The sequence below is a fragment of the Onthophagus taurus genome, chromosome 7 (assembly GCF_036711975.1).
Source record: "Onthophagus taurus isolate NC chromosome 7, IU_Otau_3.0, whole genome shotgun sequence".
Taxonomy (NCBI): Eukaryota; Metazoa; Arthropoda; class Insecta; order Coleoptera; family Scarabaeidae; genus Onthophagus; species Onthophagus taurus.
Window position 1 is genome coordinate 11,280,716 of NC_091972.1, and position 21,292 is coordinate 11,302,007.

The following is a 21,292-nucleotide window of genomic DNA, read 5'->3' on the forward strand; positions in this document are numbered from 1 at the left end:
GCAAACTTGCTTAAAGACAACATTATATCAACAATATCAAGAACAGAATGTACAATTTGATTATAATCTGCTGTACTGTAAATAATATAGAAGTTGAAGGCGCTGAGCTTTACTTATACTTAAATTAATTTAAAAAGTCACGAAAGACCGTATTTTATTTCATATTAACGTAAAATAAAAATAAATTCATTATAATTTTATACAATCATGCAATTTCATCTCTTCTAAAAATAAACTTGATAACACAACTTTTTGTTTATGAACACACACAAAGTGAGGAAGATAGTATGTTTGCTCCCATAGGGAAAGAGATTACAAAATTTAAAACTACCTACTATATTACAACAAAAGTTAAACATTCAGGAGGTTCATCTTAGAAAGGCGGATAATCTCAATGATACCGCAATACTGAAGTTGAATAAAGATAATCCTAGAGCATTATCCTTGAAAAATTGGAGTGTAATTAAGAGCAAATTAATAAATATTTTTGGGCAACATAATAAGTTTTCTAAAATCCATTTTATTCTTTATTTCCGTTTTTAGTCAAGTCATTCTGTAGACCCAACCCAATTCAATGTTATTAAGTTGATACAACTTTGGTCCAGGTGTGCTCGTTAACTTACTTTTTTGACCCAACCCAATTTGTGATTTTGGGTCCATTTCGAGTATACTCTTTATCAAATTACAGAAATCTTTAAGAACCACCATTAAGGGAAAAATGTCTTGGTTTATCTCTAATACCATAGTATAGACTCTGTATAGAGCGAAACGCGTGGTACACACCAAGGAGGTTTTGTCGCCGTCGACGGCGGCAACGGCGGCGTAGTGCGTGGAAAGCGTGTACAGACGACTGCACACCGGCGAGGTATAAAAGCTCGAAGAGGTCGCCGGCCCGTCAGTCAGCTGTTGCGGTACGAACGAGAGGGACGACGCAGACCGACCGACGCAAAACTAACACAACCTCCGTCGAGTGCGCACCAGACAGTCAGACATCGCAAACGCCCCCGATATCTATCAGCTCTATCAGTCAACTTGCTACTCTTCCCAACCAGGCGCCCCAAGTCTCGTGTTTTATTCAATCGAAGTCTTCGAACCCCATTAAAATTGCGACCACGATGGCCACCTACGCTACATACAGACATATCGAGCTTGACAAAGTTGGGCACAGTAAAAAAAGGTAAGTCAAGTTTTATTTGATTTTTAAGTTTATTTTTCATCACATTTAAATTAAAAAAACGAATATAATCGATAGTTTTTTTTTTGGCTACTTTTTTGTTGTTGAGGGATTTTATGTGATAGGAAGACTAAAAACTATGGTTCGATGGCGCGAGGGTTAAGTTGGACGGTATTGATTTTCTCTTCCTGTCAGCGCCGCAGGAACCAGGGTTGATATTTGAAATGTCAGCCTGGAAGTCGTGTAGGTGGGTAAAGTTACACCGATCGGTTTAGTGCGGTAATACTTAGGGGGTTGGTACAGGAAATTAAATCGTAATCCCGTATTCATTTACACTCAACGAGATACGTAGACTTTTTTATTTTATTGGTTTATCGCTTATTACTGGAATAAAATTAATCTAATTCAATCTAAATAATCTGCATCATATTTACATAAATCTAGTTAGTGTGACATAAATCAGAAGAAATCGACCGATAAGTTTTAGTTTAATCATTATAATCAAAGTCGATCATATTTCTTTGTCACGACTTTACCATAACAAAGTAATTAATAAAAAAGTTATCAAATGTATTCTTAGAAATCCACAATACATTTTTTCAATTAGTTAACATAATAGGTTCTCGTGGTCATAATTTGTATTACGAAGGATAAAATGCGTAAATTCAACAATCACATACATTTTCTTTATCTCGAATATTTCTCACAATTGTTTCTTATAAATAAGTCCTTGTAAATAATTATTGCGTACCTTGTTGTTTCACTCAACCATAATAATTTGAAAATCCCTTCATTCTAATCACTACATTGAGATCACCAGCGTAAATCCGCTTACAAAACAAAACGGCATCAATACATAAAACAAAACGAAACTTGTAATAAGTTGAGACAACCGTGGAAAGCGGGTTATAAAAAATATATCAACTTTCAAGTACGAATATTTTTCAACAATTTAATTTGACAACTGGTGGTTCATCGTGGCTGCGACTTTCCAAGTTCAAATTTCTCTCGCGTTCCATTTTCGTCCCCCTTAGAAAATGTTGTGTTTTCTTTGGAGAAATATTAAACGTGACACGAAAACCCGCTTCCCTAGTAAGATATCGCCAAAAGTCCCGGTTCGTAATAATAAATTTAAAAAAAGGCTATCAATTCGCATATACAAAAGGAACGTGTGAACTCGATCCTAATTGAGAATTTAATTTATCGTACACATCGGTTACGGAGTGGCGAATTGCAAAAGCGCCTGACGAATGCAGTTTGCTCACGAGAGCTCGAACGATTAAACGATTAATTTATTGCATTCCCAGTCGTAGAGTCTAATTACCAACGATGGAATTTCGCCTTTCTTTCTCTCCCCCGGTTAATTAAATTGCTCAAAAAGTCGTTATCGATAGACCGGACGGGTTATTGCAATTTGTCAGTCTTATACTTAATTACCGGTAATCCGTGCCACAAGCTCAACTTGGAATTAGCATACAGATTAAAGCTTATTTGAATTGATTTCAACTTATCCTCATGTTCCTATCCAAACACGGTTTAGATTATATCCGATCAAAACGGGTGACAGATCGTTATACCTTTTTTTTTTACCATTAAAGAAGACTACTTTCTAAATTCTCACAGTGAAGGAAAAGACGACGACGATAACGTTCAAATCGTCGCCAACGAGTCGGCATCCGAAATGGTCTTGCGATTATGCGAAACGAGAGCAATCGCGCATAACCGTTCTTTTTTCTACGGTCGTAATGCGAAGAAACGGAACCGGAACACTTGGGAACACTGTAAATGTCACCTTTTGAGTGGAAATCGTCGTTTATACCGGGCTACAACGAGCGACGTGAAACAATTAGCACGCTAGCAAATTACTCCGCGAGGTTATATCGAGTTTACGTTCACTGCCAATGTTAATAGAAGAGGCATTGACTTTCAAAGCTTGGGTTGTACGCTACTACACTCACGAAGCTCGTTAACGATTCCGCACCAATACTGAAAGTTTAAAGTAAAAGGATTTTCAATTTTATGGTTGTAGCGAATTGTTTATATTAACCCGTTAACATTTAAACCAAAAGAATTATTTATTACTATTATTTAACAAGTCATTAATTAACAAGCTTTTAAAACCAATAAATTTAATCAATTTGGATTTGTATATGTATAATCTGAAGAAAGTGACGTCTTAAATAATTCATCGAAAACGCGTCGTAAAGTGACCGTTAATTACTTAAGTGCCGGCTCATTACCAGCGAACGTTCAAACTCGATGTATATCTAAGTTTAACATTTACGACCACTTTAAAACGTCCACTTAGAATTGTCGTTGGAGGGTAGCTATGGAAACACCGACTGACAAGGTTTTGACTGTTTACTTTAAAATGATTATTTCTAAAAACACTCGAAATGGTTAAGTAAATAATTTGGAAGAACCAGATACAAGTAGGGGGAGATAAACAATAACACAAAAATAACTTAAAATATCAACTCTCCTCTTCATCGACTTTTAACCTCCTTAGTCCACCCCACACAATGTATGAAGTGAACGAAGTGTATCTAAGTTCATCAAACTTCTCTATAAATCAGAATTAACAGACAAAATCATTAAAGTTTCACTTTAACAATAAGATATATTTTCTGAAAGATCCGACTTCCTTGCTTCACCAATCTAACTTGGGATTGGGGTAGATTGTTTGGATCAATAACAGAAATAGCTTCTTGAATACGCTGAACAGTCCCAATGTTCTTTTTTAAACAAGCCTTTTATCCAAAAATTGGAAGTGATTTCACATTCTTAGTATGAAAGTACTGGAGTAATACTTTGGAGAAAACATATTGCGAAATCACTCCATTTCGTGATTTAAAAACAGTTAATAGCAATTGGAAACCAAAAAAAAAGTAAAAATTGTCGGTATCAACATGATTCGTAATGTTTTGTACATTAAACGTCAAAGCAATGAATAAATATCAACAATTAATCATCTTGAGATACACATATTTGTATGTTTGAAATTGTTGATATACTTGATTGAAAAGCTGATAGTGAATGTTAACCAATTTTCCGAAGTTACAGTAGCTGTCAAAAGTTATTTGTATTGTGGTTGGAATAAATTAATAGCGAAGAGTTTCGATACTCACGATATGGTCTTGAGGAGGTGCCTACAAATTGTGAGACTGGTGTGTCCCTCAAAAGTATTGGCCTATCTAAAGAAAATACGTGACGTTTCAAGATATTCCCGAGATTGTCTCTAAAAACGTCCTGATTAATGAATCTTAAACGAAGGATATCAGAGGAGCAACCTCAGCCTATCACATATTCTTCGTCGTGCTTTACAATAGATATCTAACAGCGATTATGACAAATCAAATGGATAGGGCATGTTTTCCTCTCAGAATAAAAAAGTTTCTGCTAATGATTCTTATGAATGCTTTTCTGAGAACTTAAACAAAACTGTAAAACTCGTTTGTCTTGATTGATTTGTATCACTTTAAAATTTGTTGCATTATCAAAATATTACCCGTCAAAGCACTATTACCAATGGAAATAAATGGTAATTCTGTCTACGCATAATTGCCAAAGACAACTCTTTCAGAAAATCATTTTCATTGCAAAATTTTTGTTTTGTTCAATAAAGTTATCCGTAAGTAACTAAATGTTCTTCACTTAGAGTCTTGAGAAACATATAATAGAATCTTTTTTTACTGTTGTCTCATCATACATAAATATCTATAATTTTCTAGTCTTGTTGAAATAAATGCATTTATTTCAATCATACTGAATACCCATATTTATAGCTTATAGAAAATGTCTCTGACAGGTAAAACAGAAACTGGTAATCACTTCAATGTTATTATCTTTTTGTGCAGTTTCAATAACACTTTTCAAAATCTGTGTAGATTGTTTCTGCCATTGCTTGATACACGATATATTCACGTCCTAAATTTGCTTTAACCTCGGGAATAGTTTCAAAATATATCTTAGTTATGAACTGTTCATATTTATAACAGGCATCACTACAAGATTTTTCCAAAAGAAAAGGTTATGCCGAGTATTAAAACTATTCAAGTTCATGCTTCTCTAAATACAGCTCTTAATACTGTCGATAGACACTTGCCAAAATTCAATTGATTTTTTTTTTCAGCAGCATTGGCCCTCATTACCAATATTAGAAATGTTATTATTAACACTTCATTGATTCGTTGACTCTACTTTGATACCATGTAAATCTCAAAAACCATATTTACAAATAAAACCATCATATTAATTTTCATTTTAATCTGGATAACTCTCTTGGTTATTCAAAATTGGTATACTCAAAATTGCCAAAAATTGTTTTTTACAGAATTCGTTTAATATCTTTTTGAAATAGCTCAAATATTATTCCTGTTAGCAATCAAATATTTGCTTGAAGTGTAGAAGTTGAAATAAATGGTCAATAAAATCAGAAGCTTTCAGTGACGCTTTCACAAGATCAACTTTAGTAACCAATTTAATGGAAATAGGTCAAAACCTAATGTTATACCAAAACACAAACAACGATCAAGAAGAAATAAAAATAAGTGTGGAAAAATCAGGTGAAAAAGATACAGTGAAAATAAAAATAGCACATAACATAGAAGAAATCAAAATTTGATCCACATAATCCGAATAATTTTAAGAAGCAATCTGAAAATGTTTAAAGTAATGAGAATACAATTTGGGAATAATTTGATAAATCGTGAGTAATATAAAGAGTTGCTGCACATTAATTGATGAAGACTATACAATGAGTGTGTAAAGTTATATTGTTAACTTGTATGTTAGATGAGTCATAAAGAGCTAGAAATCTCTGTACAAGATAGATATGATGATTTAAGTCATCATGCCTTATTCAAATAATAAATATATTACCATAATTCCATGAGTAACTCTGTATTTACCAGATGTCTCATATACTGTGTACTAAATACAATCATAATCTTATTTAATTAGAATTCACCGCTATCAATAGCACGAATTCTTCTTGGTCTATCTCCATGAATATATAAATATTCTCAGAACCATGATAATAAATAGAAAGCATAACATTTTTCCAGGACTATCTTGAATTATCTTAATTAGTTGGGCGAATGTGTTAAGAAGGATCATAAAACTAAAAAACACAGCATCATGACAAACCCATCGTCAATCGATTAGAGGCAAGGAAGTAATTTGTCAGAAACTATTGGTGTGGTACATAAGAATCTGCTACCATTCGAAAAAGGCACAGAGTGAATAAAATCCAATTCACTTTGTTTCGCCAAAATATAGGTATGTTATTTTTAATATCGAAGAGGTTTTCATACGTACTCTATATTTAACACTATATTACGTCAGAAGATAATTTTTCTGCAATAACCTCATTATAATATCTAATGACTACACATTCCTCTTTCAAATCGAGTTTTAATCGTTTAAATATCTTTCATCAGTTGCGTGATATGGGCTTTAAAAATTAATTGGTTTATCCTATTCATTGAATTTCACGGTCAAATGATCGATCAAATTAAAAATTTTCCTTTAAAATTAATTATGAAACATATTCAATTAGATCATATAAAAATATCGAAAAATGTGGATTATTTTAGTTGAAATATTCGTCATTAAAATTATAATGAAAACATGTTGGATAGAAATATATAAAAAGATTGATTTTTCAAAAACACTAAACATGAACTTGAGACCCACGAAGATAGTATAATGAAGTCAAATATTTGAAACATATGGCGTGTTCAAATTACTTGAGCGTTTATAAATCGCAAACATTGGAAATTTGCATTTGAAAGCTCGTAGGATGAGAGCATTTCAGTGCTTTATCCAGTAAATACTGGCCGAGAAACGGACGTCGAGGCATTGATTTAGATGGAAACAAGATGTAGTATTGCCAAGAAAGAGAGAGGAAGAAAGATGGCGTGGGATAATATTTTTAACTACAAAACCCACGTAAACCGTAATTGTATATGGGAAATGCGTTTCAAACGTTTTAAATCAAAAATTAAGAATGAAGAATGTTTCGGACCGTTACAGTATTTGTATTAAAAGATTTAAATCTTCAATTTGTAAAAAATGATAAATTAACATTCACTTTATTAAAGGTTAGTTTAGATTGAAATTTTGATTTCCCAATGACCTGGAAAGATATGTAGGTGTCTCAATCAAAACTTCGCTTCCTGCATTCAACAACAGCTCGAGAGGGACAGCTTGTTTAATATTCTCGGTTCTACTCGATTAATCAAAGTATCGTATGAACCGATATCCTGCTTAAACGCAACGCGAATACCAATTGATTCAGACGTACATGTGCAGCAATCCATTATGGCAATAATTTGCAAGTGAACGTTCCAGCTCCCACGATTTAATTATAAATACACGCATGCTATTAACCAACTTGATTTGGTAACAATAATAATCTTATTTAAAAAAATTTAAATTAATTTCTGAAGGTAACTAAAAGTAATATCTTTTTATTACAGTTAAAGTAAATGGAGGGATGGAAAAGAAAGTGTTCTATATTCTGTTTGCGTGACGTATTTAAAAGCATTGCTTCTTTACTGTCAGACTTAACAATAGTTGTCTGTAGACCAACAATTTCCTTCACGGCTACCTAAATTTCAAGAACCGCGCAAGCGTGTCGTTTTTTTTCGTGTTCCACGAACCGAAAACTAAATCGAAATTAGCTCGTTTCGCGTCATGAACTTCTTTTTAAGAGCTTACCCACTGCGATAGATGGTGATTGCTAAGATATGACTCAAAAAAAGTACATTTTAAATTTTAATAACCATTTTTTTTGATTTTACATACTTTCACTATAAGTTCTTAAAAAATCTAAAAAGACCGAACTGTTTAACCTTGGCAACAAGAGTTTAAAACTTGCGCACAGGATCAGGTTCCAAGTTGAATGTAAACAACATCCAGTAAAGTGATTTTTGTTGTACTATTTTTGGTGCACTCAGTTTTTAAATCGTATAATCTCACTTAAGTAGATTTATTGAATAAATCCGAAACGGTGTTATTATCTTTAACAAAAAGAAATCGACTCGAAAAGTTTTTTCTATGTCAACAAAGATATCGGAAGAACACATTGAATAAAAAGATAAGGCATAAAATAAATAGAATGTAACCGTTTCGGTTTTCATTTCTTTTTTTTTTGAATACAAATGTTTCTTAAATTATGTAGTCCGACAAATTCCTATTCAGAAATAAGGAATAAAAAGCCGAATGTGATGGGCAATTTTCTTAGGTGGAAATCACGAGCCGTAAAAAAACCGTTCGAAACTGTCTGAAATTGAAAATTAGCTTAACGGGGTCCTAGAATAAGAAATGCTAATCACTAATCAGGAAGTCGTAACGCGAGCCTGGGTACACATTTGCGCGCTGTTAATTTGGAGTCGACGATTAGATGAGATGATGGAACGCCAAGTTCCTGGAATAAGGTATTTAATGTCGACCAATTACGGTCGTTACTGATACGTGGATATAACAGGAAACGGTCAGGTTAAACGAACCCGTAAAACGGAGGTGGGCGAACGTCATCCTCTTTCGGGCACAGGAAGAGGACGTAAAAAAGTGGAAGTCGACGGATTGTGTTGTTTACAGACGATTGGGTTTCCCTTCAATTGTAACGGATGCTGTTTCCGGACAACGAAAAAAAAAATGAAGAGATTTTAAAGTATTTCAAATTAATATGTAGATGGGAGTAAATATCTTTTTGAGATAGAATGAAAAGAAAAAAGCACACCCAGGAACCCACGCATATGGATTCCTCCGACAACAATGGTCGTCTCGTCTGCCCTATTGGGAAAAATGACGGACGCGAGCGCACGTTGGGTGGGTCGCTGTGTAAAGAATAACCTCTCAGGGCTTTTACGCAATTTATTATTATTTATTGCGGGTGATTACAGGCTTCGGTAACAAACGGGGCAGCGCGTGCACCACGCGCTAATTACTTCTGGTATTCTCCGACTGTAAGAGGTATACGCGTAATCGATTTGTACATTGATATTGCAACACTTTAATAGTGTTTAATAGGATTTGTTTTTTTTATTGTTGTAAAAGTTTTTCGTTTATTCTCTAGTGTCTTAGATGTAACACAGTTAAAAAACGGTTTTGCGTTTTTTCTTCCAATGACAGCCATTCGCGGCTTCTTTCTCTGTATAGGAAAAGAAGCAAATACCGCGAACGGAACGTACCGTAACTCGTCCGTATTCGGGTCGCGCAATCAGGATGTCACGTGCACGACTTCATTACGGTAATCTACGAAATTAGCGCAACTCATTTGCCCTGTCTTCAACAAACCTTTAAGTTGTAATAAAACAAACATTAACCAGTGAGTTAAAACGTCATAACGCCTTTTTACTCTTAGACAAAGAAGGTATTGTTAACTGTATTCTGAGTATATAGATAAGTTTATGAAGTACATCAACCTACAAGATTCTAGACAGGATAATGTGACCACAAATGAGATCGAGGGGGGAAGTTATTTTCCATTAGGAACTCAACTTTCTACGTTAACTGTCACGTACCACGGACGGTACATCAGGCAATCGCCGTGGCCTCATGCAATTTTCGAGGAATGCCGGTTGATGATTCCGGTGAAGGCGTGTCGCCGACATTTCAGGAGGTAGTCGGTCACGCATCGTCTATCAAACGTGCCCATCTCCTTCTGCATTTTCACCGAGAGAACATTTTTTCCCGTACTACTAATTTCTCCGTTCATCATCTGTACCGTCGACAGATTTGAAAGTGGAAATTTCAGTTATGTTGGCCAGAAAGCACATAAAATCAAAAGTAATGACGTTATGAGTCACGTATGTTTACGTTCGTAACACGAAAGACGTTTAACTATTTATATGTTCATTCAAAAAAATCAATTTATTCCGCTACCGGATTGAGTGGTAATTAGCAACCATCAACCTACTCTGTGAAAAGGATGTACGAAGTAAGAACAATCGTAATCCGTCCGGAGCTAGCACAAAGATAAGGTTAACGATGTAACGGTTGGGAATCTCGTTGTAATGCAGAGTGCTGCGCAACTGTACACCTTAGCATCTTGTACACTGGTAATTACATCACGCATCACATATACAGAGGAAATAATGTGTCTTTTATGCTAACTTGAATTTTATTAAAACTTAATGTATACGGACAGTCTCGTGTCGATTACATCATTATTTACAAATGTTTTCTCTCAATGAATTAAACGTCCAAATCGCATTACACTCACATACAATTTTACTTCTCTTAAGGCGGCTGGTAGGTGGTAGGTAGCGCCAGTTAGCATAAAATATCACTATGTTGCATATTTTTATTGAACTAAAAGTAGAACTAACACTAGACCTAGAACTAGAATCATTCGGGTTTGAATGATTCTAGTTCTAGGTCTAGTGTTAGCTCTATTTTTAATTGTTATTCAGCGTTGGATTATAGTATATTTTTATTGAACGAGAAGTAGAACTAACACTAGACTTAGAACCAGAAACATTTGGGTTTAGCCGTGAGTCTCTTGAGACAGAAACTCTTTTCCAAGCAAAACTTTTCCTTTGCAGAGCTACCCAATGCCTATACTATGTATTAAGCTATATTGCATGTTATGTTAGACACTGCAAGTGCATTCACTACTGCATTCATATATTGCAATTAACTGGTATGATCTACACTCAACTTCCTCATCTAACATATGGCGAAATTCATCAAGTAGTACCATTGTAGAATTAAAAACAAATTAAAGTACGATTGAAAACTTGTGTAATTCTTACAAGACGAATTGTGTTGCTAGCACTAAAGATGGTACAAGATTCATGGAACGTTACCGGTAGAAATGACAGCAAATTCCAGGAGTGCCAAGATCTTGTATCGTATATGTAAAGGAGATATGCAGCTGTAATATATAAAAAGAATACCCAAGCAAGTACTGAAGTACAACTTACTGGTAGATATTAAATATTTTTCAACATTTGTTTATTTTTCGAAATGTTTTCCGTTAGTTTATAATTGCTATCTTATGCCATAAAATAAAAATACAAAACAATGATAATAAAAAACCACAAAATTAGATAAATGTAATAAATAAACTCCAAGTCAATAAGATATTAAAACAATAACATTGGAATGAATACAAAAACATAAAGAAAATGTAATAAACATTTACCAAACAATTAAACACCACAATTTTATATCATTTTTTTATAGTTTATGTAAAATTTTTAAAATTAGGCATTGTCTGTGTTTATTAAAGTCATTTCACTATTTCATTAATTAGTGTATAATTAATATCTTGATTATAGCTATGTACATAGAATTTCTGGAATGAGTCAAGTTTATACAACGTTTCAGATTCAATTTTTAAATTACGACCAGTTTGACCAACATTCATCCTGCTGTAATCTCTGTATTCAACCAAACTACTACACTAAGTCCTTCTTGTGTAAAACTTTATTTATTAAATTTGGAAGAGAAAGATGTTGTATTTGGACAAATTTAGACCAAGCTATGTTGTATGAGCGAAACATGTTTAAGTGTTTAACAAGTAATAAAAAGTTTCTTTGTCACGAATGAGCCTTATACGTTTAATGAATGTGAACTGGGATATACATAGTTATTATTTAGTGCTAGATTGATTATCTTTTACTTCGACTGTATACTTATGAACTAAAGGGACAAAAAAAAGCGTCTGAAGGAGATTTAAAAAAGCAATTATTGTTATATCGCATTTTGTATGTTATGACATTGTAAAAATGTGATTTTAGTAAGATTAGTACATCGCGGTATGAAAAAGATCTGGGCCGTGAAGACGAACTATTTAAGTAGGATAGTCATTAACAAGTTTTGAAATGGTGAATTCTAAATCAGCGTTCAAAGTAATTAAATCAAATTAATTTCAGAACAAATAAAATCGTTATCCTTATCTTATTTTTGTGGTCCACAGCGTACTGAGTTAATTTGTCTTCTTTATTTTTGTTAATTCATCTACTTATTTTTGTCAGTAAGAACCTTTTGACATGATATCATGTTTTTTTCATTGAAAACGAATCATCTCTACAGCGAAATTTGGAAAGAAACTATATTTTTCTATTATCTTTCTACTTGTAGAAAACTAAAAGAAGAAACTACAGATAAACTAAAACTATTACACCAAAAGAAATTACTGCCATTTCTCTTTATATTTTTGATGAAACTTGGTAGCAATGGTTAGCTAGTAAAAGATAACAATTGATTAAAATTTTAAAGAAAAAGAATAAAATGTAATTTTAATTATGAAAAAATACAATTTATATTAATAGTAGACTTCCTCATTGATCATGACATCAATTCTAACAGAAGGTCGATTTCCTTTCGACATGTGATGTCCCAAGCAATTTGTAATTCTTGTTGTAGAGCTTACAGTGTCTGCGGAGGACATGCTCGATGGGTGAAAGATCAGGAGAGCGGGATGGGCATGACAAGGACGTCTTGCAATATGGGGACTGCTAAAAAAGTAGGTCTCAGAATATAAGGCTCTACTACTTTATTCACATATAGCTGGTCGTTCATACTGTCTTGAAGGAATACCAAGCGACACCTACTCGCATATGTTATTATAACTAATACTATAATCCCTACAGTCTAGTACACTTCTCTGACTCTTTCGCATTTGAGCCTTATTAAAGTTCTTTAATTCCAATACTTATACACAAAGTTAAGATTTTGGACTCTAACTTTTTCTTAACTATTTCTTGCTTAACAGTTCAATCCTCAGTTGATATCCTCTCAAGTAAAATCACCAGATTGTAATAATGTTGACTGCGGATTTATCAACAACATTATGCGAGCGCGGGAGAAGGACATCGTAGTCTTAAGACAAGTTAGTCTGACCGTATAACCCAAAAGCGAAAGAAATACTAAATGATGCACAACATATCTTTGATTTAACGCTCTATGTCACATACAACAGTGTTTATTAAATCATTGATTTCTTTTATTTCGCGTGCTCGAATAGTAATGGTTTTAGATTTTGCTAGATAATTTGATTGTATTTTAAAGGGAACAGAAAAGGTACTAAACACGCCTAAAATATATATTTCTGTTTGATGGTGAATATATCGATGCTGCGGTTATGCCGCTTTAACTGTTGGATGCAGATTTAAAAATCCTGGCCATTTTGGCGTTTGCCGTTTTGGCAATTGTAGCGAAGATATGGGCGCTGTTTATAAATTATTGCAATTTGATTGCCAATACTTTCGGATTTATAAAAATTAAATCTTGTTGACATTAATAACAGTTTGCTTTCATAATCCACAAACGCATCTATTAATGCTATAGAAACATCGGTAAATATCATATTTTCTCCTGTAGAATAAAACTCTGTTCTCTGCATCAATTAATAGGAATATTTACTGATATTCGCTTTGATTTATTATGTAAGTGCTTCTTCGTCAGTATATTTATTACTTTATTAGGTTACTTCAATGGATATTTCCACTTGTTTATTTTAGTTGCTCGTGTTAGTGAATGAAACGGATATTTAATGAATTGAAAACTATTTGTTTATTCTATAAACTTCAACGTTATTATTTTTTAGTACATCTGTACTTAGAATAGGTTAATATTACAAATAAAGATGATTTAAAAACAATTTCGTAGTAAATTTAATCCAGTTTCAACACACCAAAAATAATTTCTTTGTTCCCATAAATCTCAATGATGGATTTTTTCAACTTGTTGACCTAAATATAATTTAATAACTGTAGTGAGCTATACTCAACTTTTTCACATTTTATATGACACTGATACACTAACATTTCGAAAACGTCCAGCGTTAAATGATCTATTTGATTATTAGCGATATTGACCAAATTTGGGTTTTTGAACTATCGAGTTTATAGATATATATTTCTAAAAAATAGTTTATCCCTACAATAATAACATATCAACTAAACGTATACATAAAAATCCTTTTTATATCAATTATTTATAAATAAAGTTGAAAGGCATAAAGAAAAATCTTAATGGTTACGACTTGAAACGTTTAAAAATGAAAAGATTGATGACCGTTTATGTTTATAACCGTTTCATGCCACCAAAGTTGAAGGGGACTGAAAGGTATAAAATGGAAGGCCTTTAGGAGCCATACATTTCCTAAATCTGTCGAGTGGAAATTGACGTTTAGTCGGTTTCCACGCGAGGTCAACGGCCAACATGAACCATCTTCGTGCGCCAGCCGATCCATAAGTTTACTTTTCGTGAACCACATTGCAATCGACTGCAATTATCTCAGCCACTTATATCCTCGCTCGATAGACGAGACTGGTGCCGGATCCGTTCTGGTTTCACGATAATATCGGTCTACACTTTTTATAATTCGCTGTGCAATTATTCGCCGGTAATTACCCCATCTGCTGCGCTATGGTAATAATGGATGATTTCCAATCGTTATGAAAGAGAAGAAATCGAGCATTGCTTTATTACATTATTCACATTTTTTTCTGAAATCGTTAAGTGTTTTTATTTAATCGTTGCACAAAACGCTTAAAGTTAAATTACCCACGTTTCTTTGCATCGTGTGAACCCAACCAAACACAAGAGTTTCCTGTAAACGTCGTTTCCACTCTCAAAGGACATGGTAGTCGTTTGTTCGACGTTCATTGCGGTGGCATATTCAGGTCGCGCCGAAGGAAACAGGGCGAAGAGAACGACGAAAGTCGCGTACATCGCGTCAAAGTATTTTAATGAAGAACTTCTGGGACGTTGTTCTGATTCAAGGGTAAACGGGCTGCTTGGATTTAGCAATCCGCATCCTTCTATTGTCCACGGATATTGATTTGACCCAGAATGGGAGCGCGGTTACGGAGGAGGATATGTAAATTACCGGAATAATCCGACGGTATTCGAAAGCTGCGACAGGAATATATTTAAAACGAGCGTCTAATTTGGCGTTGTAAAGAAAACTATTGACTTAAATTACAAGGCGATGGGCCGGTTCTCGGTCACATCTCCTACGCCTTAATTTAACAAAGATGCTGCACGCCCATCGATTAGCGCAGCCTTCATGCACCTAAAGCCGCTCATTACCGCACCGAACCATTCATAAGATGCATGTATAAATTGCGGTATTGTCTTCGCATTAAAACGAATTACGTGATTATCTAACGCAGTCGAATGCATAAACAAATAATGTCCTTCGGTTGGCCCACCTCATACAGTGACATTGTTTTGCATTACAATGCATTACCAACGAGATTGAATTAAGAAGGTATTTATCAAAGTCAAGGTAACTCTTATAAGAATTAAACTTGAAGATTTCGAGATATAATGAAATAAATAAACGAAATGTAATTGTAAGGTACATTACTAGAGGACAGTGCACTCGATGTTTTTTCCTTTATTAAGGGCAATTTAGGAACGCAGCGTTTATTACTTGAGGTCTTCTGCCCCATCTTTGGAGGTCAAGACATCATTAGCTCTCTCGGAAATCTAACATTAAAGCCGCCCGTGTGTTATTAACCTTTTAAGTGCCTTATACTGAAATCATCTTTAATTTAATGCGAACTTTCAAATTCTAAAAGTCCATTAATTTCAAGTTAAAATTAATCAGAAAACGTTTTTGTTAATGACCATACTTTCTAGAGTTCTAATCAATCTATTTTCATCGTTTACCATCAATATTTATGTCATTAGGTCGAATTCCATGCAACGTACCATCCGTTCTGAATATTTCTGCATCAACCACAGTAATAATTATTACTCAAACATTAACTTTCACGGATTATGCGTGTGTATGTCTTACATACAGATGTAAATTGCCTTCCGTTACTGTTAGAACCGATTTAGAAAAATTGAATATCTGCATAATATAATATGCTTAGTATAACTTAAAAGCAGCGTCCAAGTGTGCAGGGCGTTAACCTCGGGGTAAAGCAATCGATAATACACAGTTCACCTGTATCATATTACGTATTTCTCTTGAGCAGAATTTTGTCGTGTTGAAAATATGACTTTGTAATACGGCCGAAACTGACCGGACGCGTGACTTTCAAATGTAAATATTCCCGCATCGGTTCTGACATACAACTGCCATAAATACATAATAATAAAATTTATCAATGCTCGAGTTTATGTATTGAATAGATCGGCATACAATGTTTAATAAATAATAAATAGCAGCATAATAATCTTCGTGCCCAAACCTTTAATCCGATTATTTTATTGTATAATCTTGAAGCGTGTTAACAAGCAAGTTTCTGGTCTGTATAGAAAACCGACAATGAACTTATTAAATTGCTACCAAACAACGGTAAAATTAACAAAGAAACTAAACCGCATGATTATACCAATTTCTCGATGAGATAAAACTCGGAAGACCACGCTCTACTTAAGAAGGCTTCTTCTATTGATTTCATTGTCATCACAGCAAATTGGAAATCAGATGCTCTAATAGAGACTTTTTTCTTCACTTTTACGATTACTGTTAGAAAACGGTAAAATATTTAGGTTCCGGTAGAGCTGTTTTAATGCAAATAAAGAGTAATATACATTGGTTAAGCGGCCTGATTACTTCAACATTTCTCGTTCCAAATTACTAACGTAAATTGCTGCCAGAACATATGGTAAATTCCATAATAACAATCTACAGTTATCCTAAACGAGATATTTTAAACGGTTCAATATAATTTTTTTTTTAATCCGCTTCCCAGAATGGTATTTTAATGCCATGTTAAAATAATTTTGATAACTCGATAAATTGATTAAAAGTTATTATGTAATACAGATAATACATATTCTCATATTCTCTATTCTCCACATTAATCCTAAGCTGATCGTAATCGCACCATTCCACCAAAATATGAAGATCCGACTACATCGAAGCCACGTCATCTTCCGAGGCCATAGGGCGAAATATCTTAAGATGATCAGCATAAGCCAATACACCAGACTTAAATCTATTTAATAAGTCGTTAATAAATATTACAAACAGTAGTGAACCCAAGTTAGAGCCCTGAGCTTGAAATTGTAATCACCACGCTTGAAAACGGGAATTATCCGTGATCGCTTCCAGATTTTAGGAAACTCACCTGTCTTTAGATCACAACTTCATGATCACGCAAAGTGCAAAAATTGCGCTACAATCACGAATAAAGAACGCTGGAATGTTATCATCACCAGCAGGAATTTGTTCCCAGTTTGTTCGGCAACTTCTTAAAAAGATCAAGAAACTGTTCTACGGTGATAATCTTTAAAATGATAGATGGATACATAGAGTGCAAATCAACCAACTCGTAAGTAGAGTCACCACCAAAAACTTATGAAAAGTAATCGGCGAAAGCATTATCTATATTATAGGGAGTATCATAGATGTATCCGTCCAAAGCTATTTCACCAGGGAGTCGTGTAGTCATAGTTTTATGCCTTACATAATTCCAGAAGCTACAAAGATCAAAGCGCAGCACGCAATGACTGCTCAGCATTACTTGTAAAGGCTATATACGAATGAGAGATCTTTTGCTTATGCAAATATCTCAATCTTCCAAACTCCGCATGATAAAAATCACATTTAGTTCTCTTCCACTTTCTTCTATAAAAGTCTTTTAAGTTTAAAAGATTTTTAATTTTAGCAGTGTACCAAATAGGTTATTTCGAAGTATGATACGCTCTTTTTAGAACATACTGATCCAATAGTTCGTGGATCTTCATGTAAAATAACGGCACAGCATCATCAACATCTACGCACTAATCAAGAAACCAGACCAATTTGTTTCGAGGCAGTCACCATACAAGTCATAAAAGTTAGCTCTGCGAAAATCATAACGACTAACACAAGCTTGAAAAATTGATTGATTGTTACTTGCCGCGAGTAAATTTATGGCAATATTTAAGGCGGGATAATACAAATCTTCAGATACAACAGGCAGGTCATCACGTACGAGCTCGAACTGATGCTCAGTGTTAGTTAAAACTAAATCCAACAATCTCCCGTCGCAGTTCAGCACATGATTCAGTTTGCTTGTGTTCTTCCATTACCGACAGTAGTAGAATTGCTCTATTCTGTCTTCATAGATAAACTCGGGGTATTTCTCCAGTTGTCTATATGATGTATAAATCAAGGACGGTAGTTCTAGTGTTAATTGTTGTTCAGCGCTAGATTAGTGCACTAGACCTAGAACTAGAAACATTCGGGATTAGCCGCTCGTCTCTTAAGATGGATAAACCCAAATGTTTCTAGCTCTAGATCAAGTGTTAGTTGTAATACAAGTGTTAGTTCTAGTTTTAGTTGTTATTGAGTATTAGATTCTGGTATATTTTTCATTGATTTCATCAGTTATATCGATATGTTTTATATAGATGTTTTACTATCTAAAATTGAGTTTACATAAAATGAAATTATAATTTTTTACATTACATGTTTAATAACTTGAAAATATATTTATAGTTTAGAATCAATAAATAAGATCCTATTGGTGACATCGCTCCATGATTCCAATTTTTGTTTTTCGCGTGATTCAAACCATTTAGAGACAAAAACTTTGATCGTCTCTAATAAAAGCATTATGTCTTTAAATTTATGTGGCAACCTAAATATTAGCGATTGAAAACAAATTAGTAACAATCTTTTTCGTATTAAACTTCAATAAAACTCTCATTAAGTTTTATTATAAACAGTTATAAAAATCGCGGTGTTATTAGATTATTATTTTTGTAAGTAATACAGGTCATTTTTTGCATAGTAGACTGAAGAAGAAGAGCAGAAACGCACACTCATACAGCTTTCTCGCTTACTTTCTATTATGAACGCTTATCGACAAGACTAGCTCTATCCGTTGGATCATTTCACTTGACAAAAAAGTCTTGTCGAGCTTCACTTTCCACTTATGTTAATTAGAATGGCGCGACACGTTTTGCCGGATAATTTGCCTTACAAATTACTGATACGATCCAATCCATTCGCTTTGGGCTCAATTTATCGTCTTGAGAATTCCGCAAAGACAGGAAGGACTATTTATTTTCCATGTCCTTCCTACGCCCCGTTTATATTCGAGATAACCCATTATTATATACACGCGTGCGCGTATATTTACCACAACTTCTTTGTGTCCCTTTCTCAGGACAACAACCGTCTCAGCCACTTATTTATATTTATTGCCACCCGGTGAATCAGAAAGGAATAAGAAATCGTCGACGGGTCGGTTACGACTTGGTGGGTTTCTTTATTTCGCGAGGTCAACCATTCCTTTTTTCCCCGGGTTCCTTTGTCAGATATAAGTGAATTCCATTCAAGAAAAAGATTAATAAAAATTATATTTTGTTTAATTGTTACAGAGTACGCAATCCGCCCAGCGATATTTTGAACGTTATCTGCACTCCTCCTTCAAATCATATGAACGGAAGCTTTACTTCCAGAAGATCGTTGCATGATAATTCTTTTAAGAGGTTGTTTGGAACATCAGACTCTGCTATCACGCCAAGCAGAAAATCATCTCTTCCAAAAACAGGTAAGGATTTAAATACTGATTTTTGCTTTTTAGAAATTAATACATCTTTCTTATTAGATGTAACTACGAGAAACCCAGTAACTGGTGATGGTGTTATCTCTTGGGATTGCAGACCTGACAAGAAAAGTCCCCGTGTCCTCACAGGTAAAACGGTTGTAAAACGTAAGCACCGATTTTTATATATTTTTTTATAATTTTAGAAATGTTATAGCACTTTAATTAAGACTTAATAATGTTTTTCTCTAAAAATTTTTTCGTTATTTCCAGAAAGAAATCCTGTAACTGGAGAATTTTATACGATTATAAGTCCAACTACAACGCCAGTTAAACAAAACGGACTTCCGACACCGAATGGCAGCAGCACTCCCATTTTAAATGGTAGTGTAATTCTCACCAATGGCAACAATAACATTACCACAAATGGCCAAGCTTAAAATCCCAATGTTTTCCGAATAAAAGATTTAAAAAAATCTATCATAAAAACAAAAAAAAAATAGAATTCACATATTCCCTTAAAATACTGAATAATAACATTTATTCAGTATCGTATACATTTATAACATAAGAATAGTGTTGAAGCCCATATAGTACTGTTATCTTCCTCACACCTAGCATTTCCTCCCCCGTTGCGTAAACGAGAAGTATTACATTGTCCTATGGCTAGAGCCTGTTCTCTACATATTAACTAAAGTAGCAATTTATAATATATACCAAGCGAAAAATAATATATATTATAAATTAGGCGATCGTCGAAAATAAAAAATTGTAGCGGTAATGTTGTATTAAAATTTTAAAGAGAAAAAAATATGTCTTTGAAAAATTGGTTTAATACAATGGTTATTGGCGCGTTTTAAAAGCGATTGATGAAATGTTGTTGTGTTGGAACCCTACCCGGGTACGATGGCTGTCAGAAAGTGCACTTTTTATTTAAAAATGAATTTATATAGATATAGTATTTTATTTTATTGCAGATTACTACGATCAAATACTATTTGTTTTTTAAGCTTTAGGTAACTGATAAGCGTCTGTTAAAAACAAACTATTATTTGCTGTAACAGTTTATAATTAATATAGCAATACATTTTTATACCAAAAATAACGTTTTTTTTATTTTTCATTCCTACATACTTAAATGGCAAATATGTTAAGTTCTTTGTGAAACTAAGTTCAAGATTTTGTTATTCTCAATCTTTGTTTCAGTTCAAACTCAAATTTTACATCCATAAAAATTATTAGTTGATGTTTTCTTTTTTTTTCATTCCCTTTTCTTCAAAAACTAAACTAACTAACTAACGTTACGAATGCTACTACTTAAACGATGTTAAACTTGTTATATCAGGTAAACCTTTTGGACCGTTTTGATCTCTCCATGATCTTTGCGTAATCGTACCTTCATTTAGATTCTCCACATCAGTCATTCCTATATTGATGTTGTATCCTGAGGTACAGAGCCAATTGTACAAAACGACATGTGCATCAAAAAATCGAGTACTTTATACAAAGATACCTCAAATATCCGAAGTCGTGATACCATTACTCCAAAAGCCTTTTTAATATGTCGTGCACGGTTTTTTTTATAGTGGAAAGGCTCGTCAGCTACAAAAACAGCATTCTGTGCAAAAATTCTTGGCAGCAAAAGCTATATTCT

General features: G+C 33.8%; 1 protein-coding gene across 1 annotated transcript; it reads left to right on the top strand.

Moving 5' to 3' along the window:
• The first annotated feature begins 852 nt into the window (after window positions 1-852).
• LOC111423817 (uncharacterized) lies at window positions 853-20,102 on the top strand. The gene is made up of 4 exons (XM_023057187.2): window positions 853-1,177; window positions 19,472-19,644; window positions 19,702-19,806; window positions 19,912-20,102. The coding sequence occupies exons 1-4, from the start codon at window positions 1,116-1,118 to the stop codon at window positions 20,076-20,078; spliced, it is 507 nt and encodes a 168-aa protein (XP_022912955.1). The 5' UTR covers window positions 853-1,115; the 3' UTR covers window positions 20,079-20,102.
• The last annotated feature ends 1,190 nt before the right edge of the window (window positions 20,103-21,292 follow it).

Bases quoted from the DNA above. Each gene is read 5' to 3' on its own strand.
- LOC111423817 (XM_023057187.2), top strand. From the start codon at position 1,116: ATGGCCACCTACGCTACATACAGACATATCGAGCTTGACAAAGTTGGG. The intron at 1,178-19,471 runs GTAAGTCAAGTT...TAATTGTTACAG, and splicing joins GTTGGGCACAGTAAAAAAAG to AGTACGCAATCCGCCCAGCG. The intron at 19,807-19,911 runs GTAAGCACCGAT...CGTTATTTCCAG, and splicing joins AGGTAAAACGGTTGTAAAAC to AAAGAAATCCTGTAACTGGA.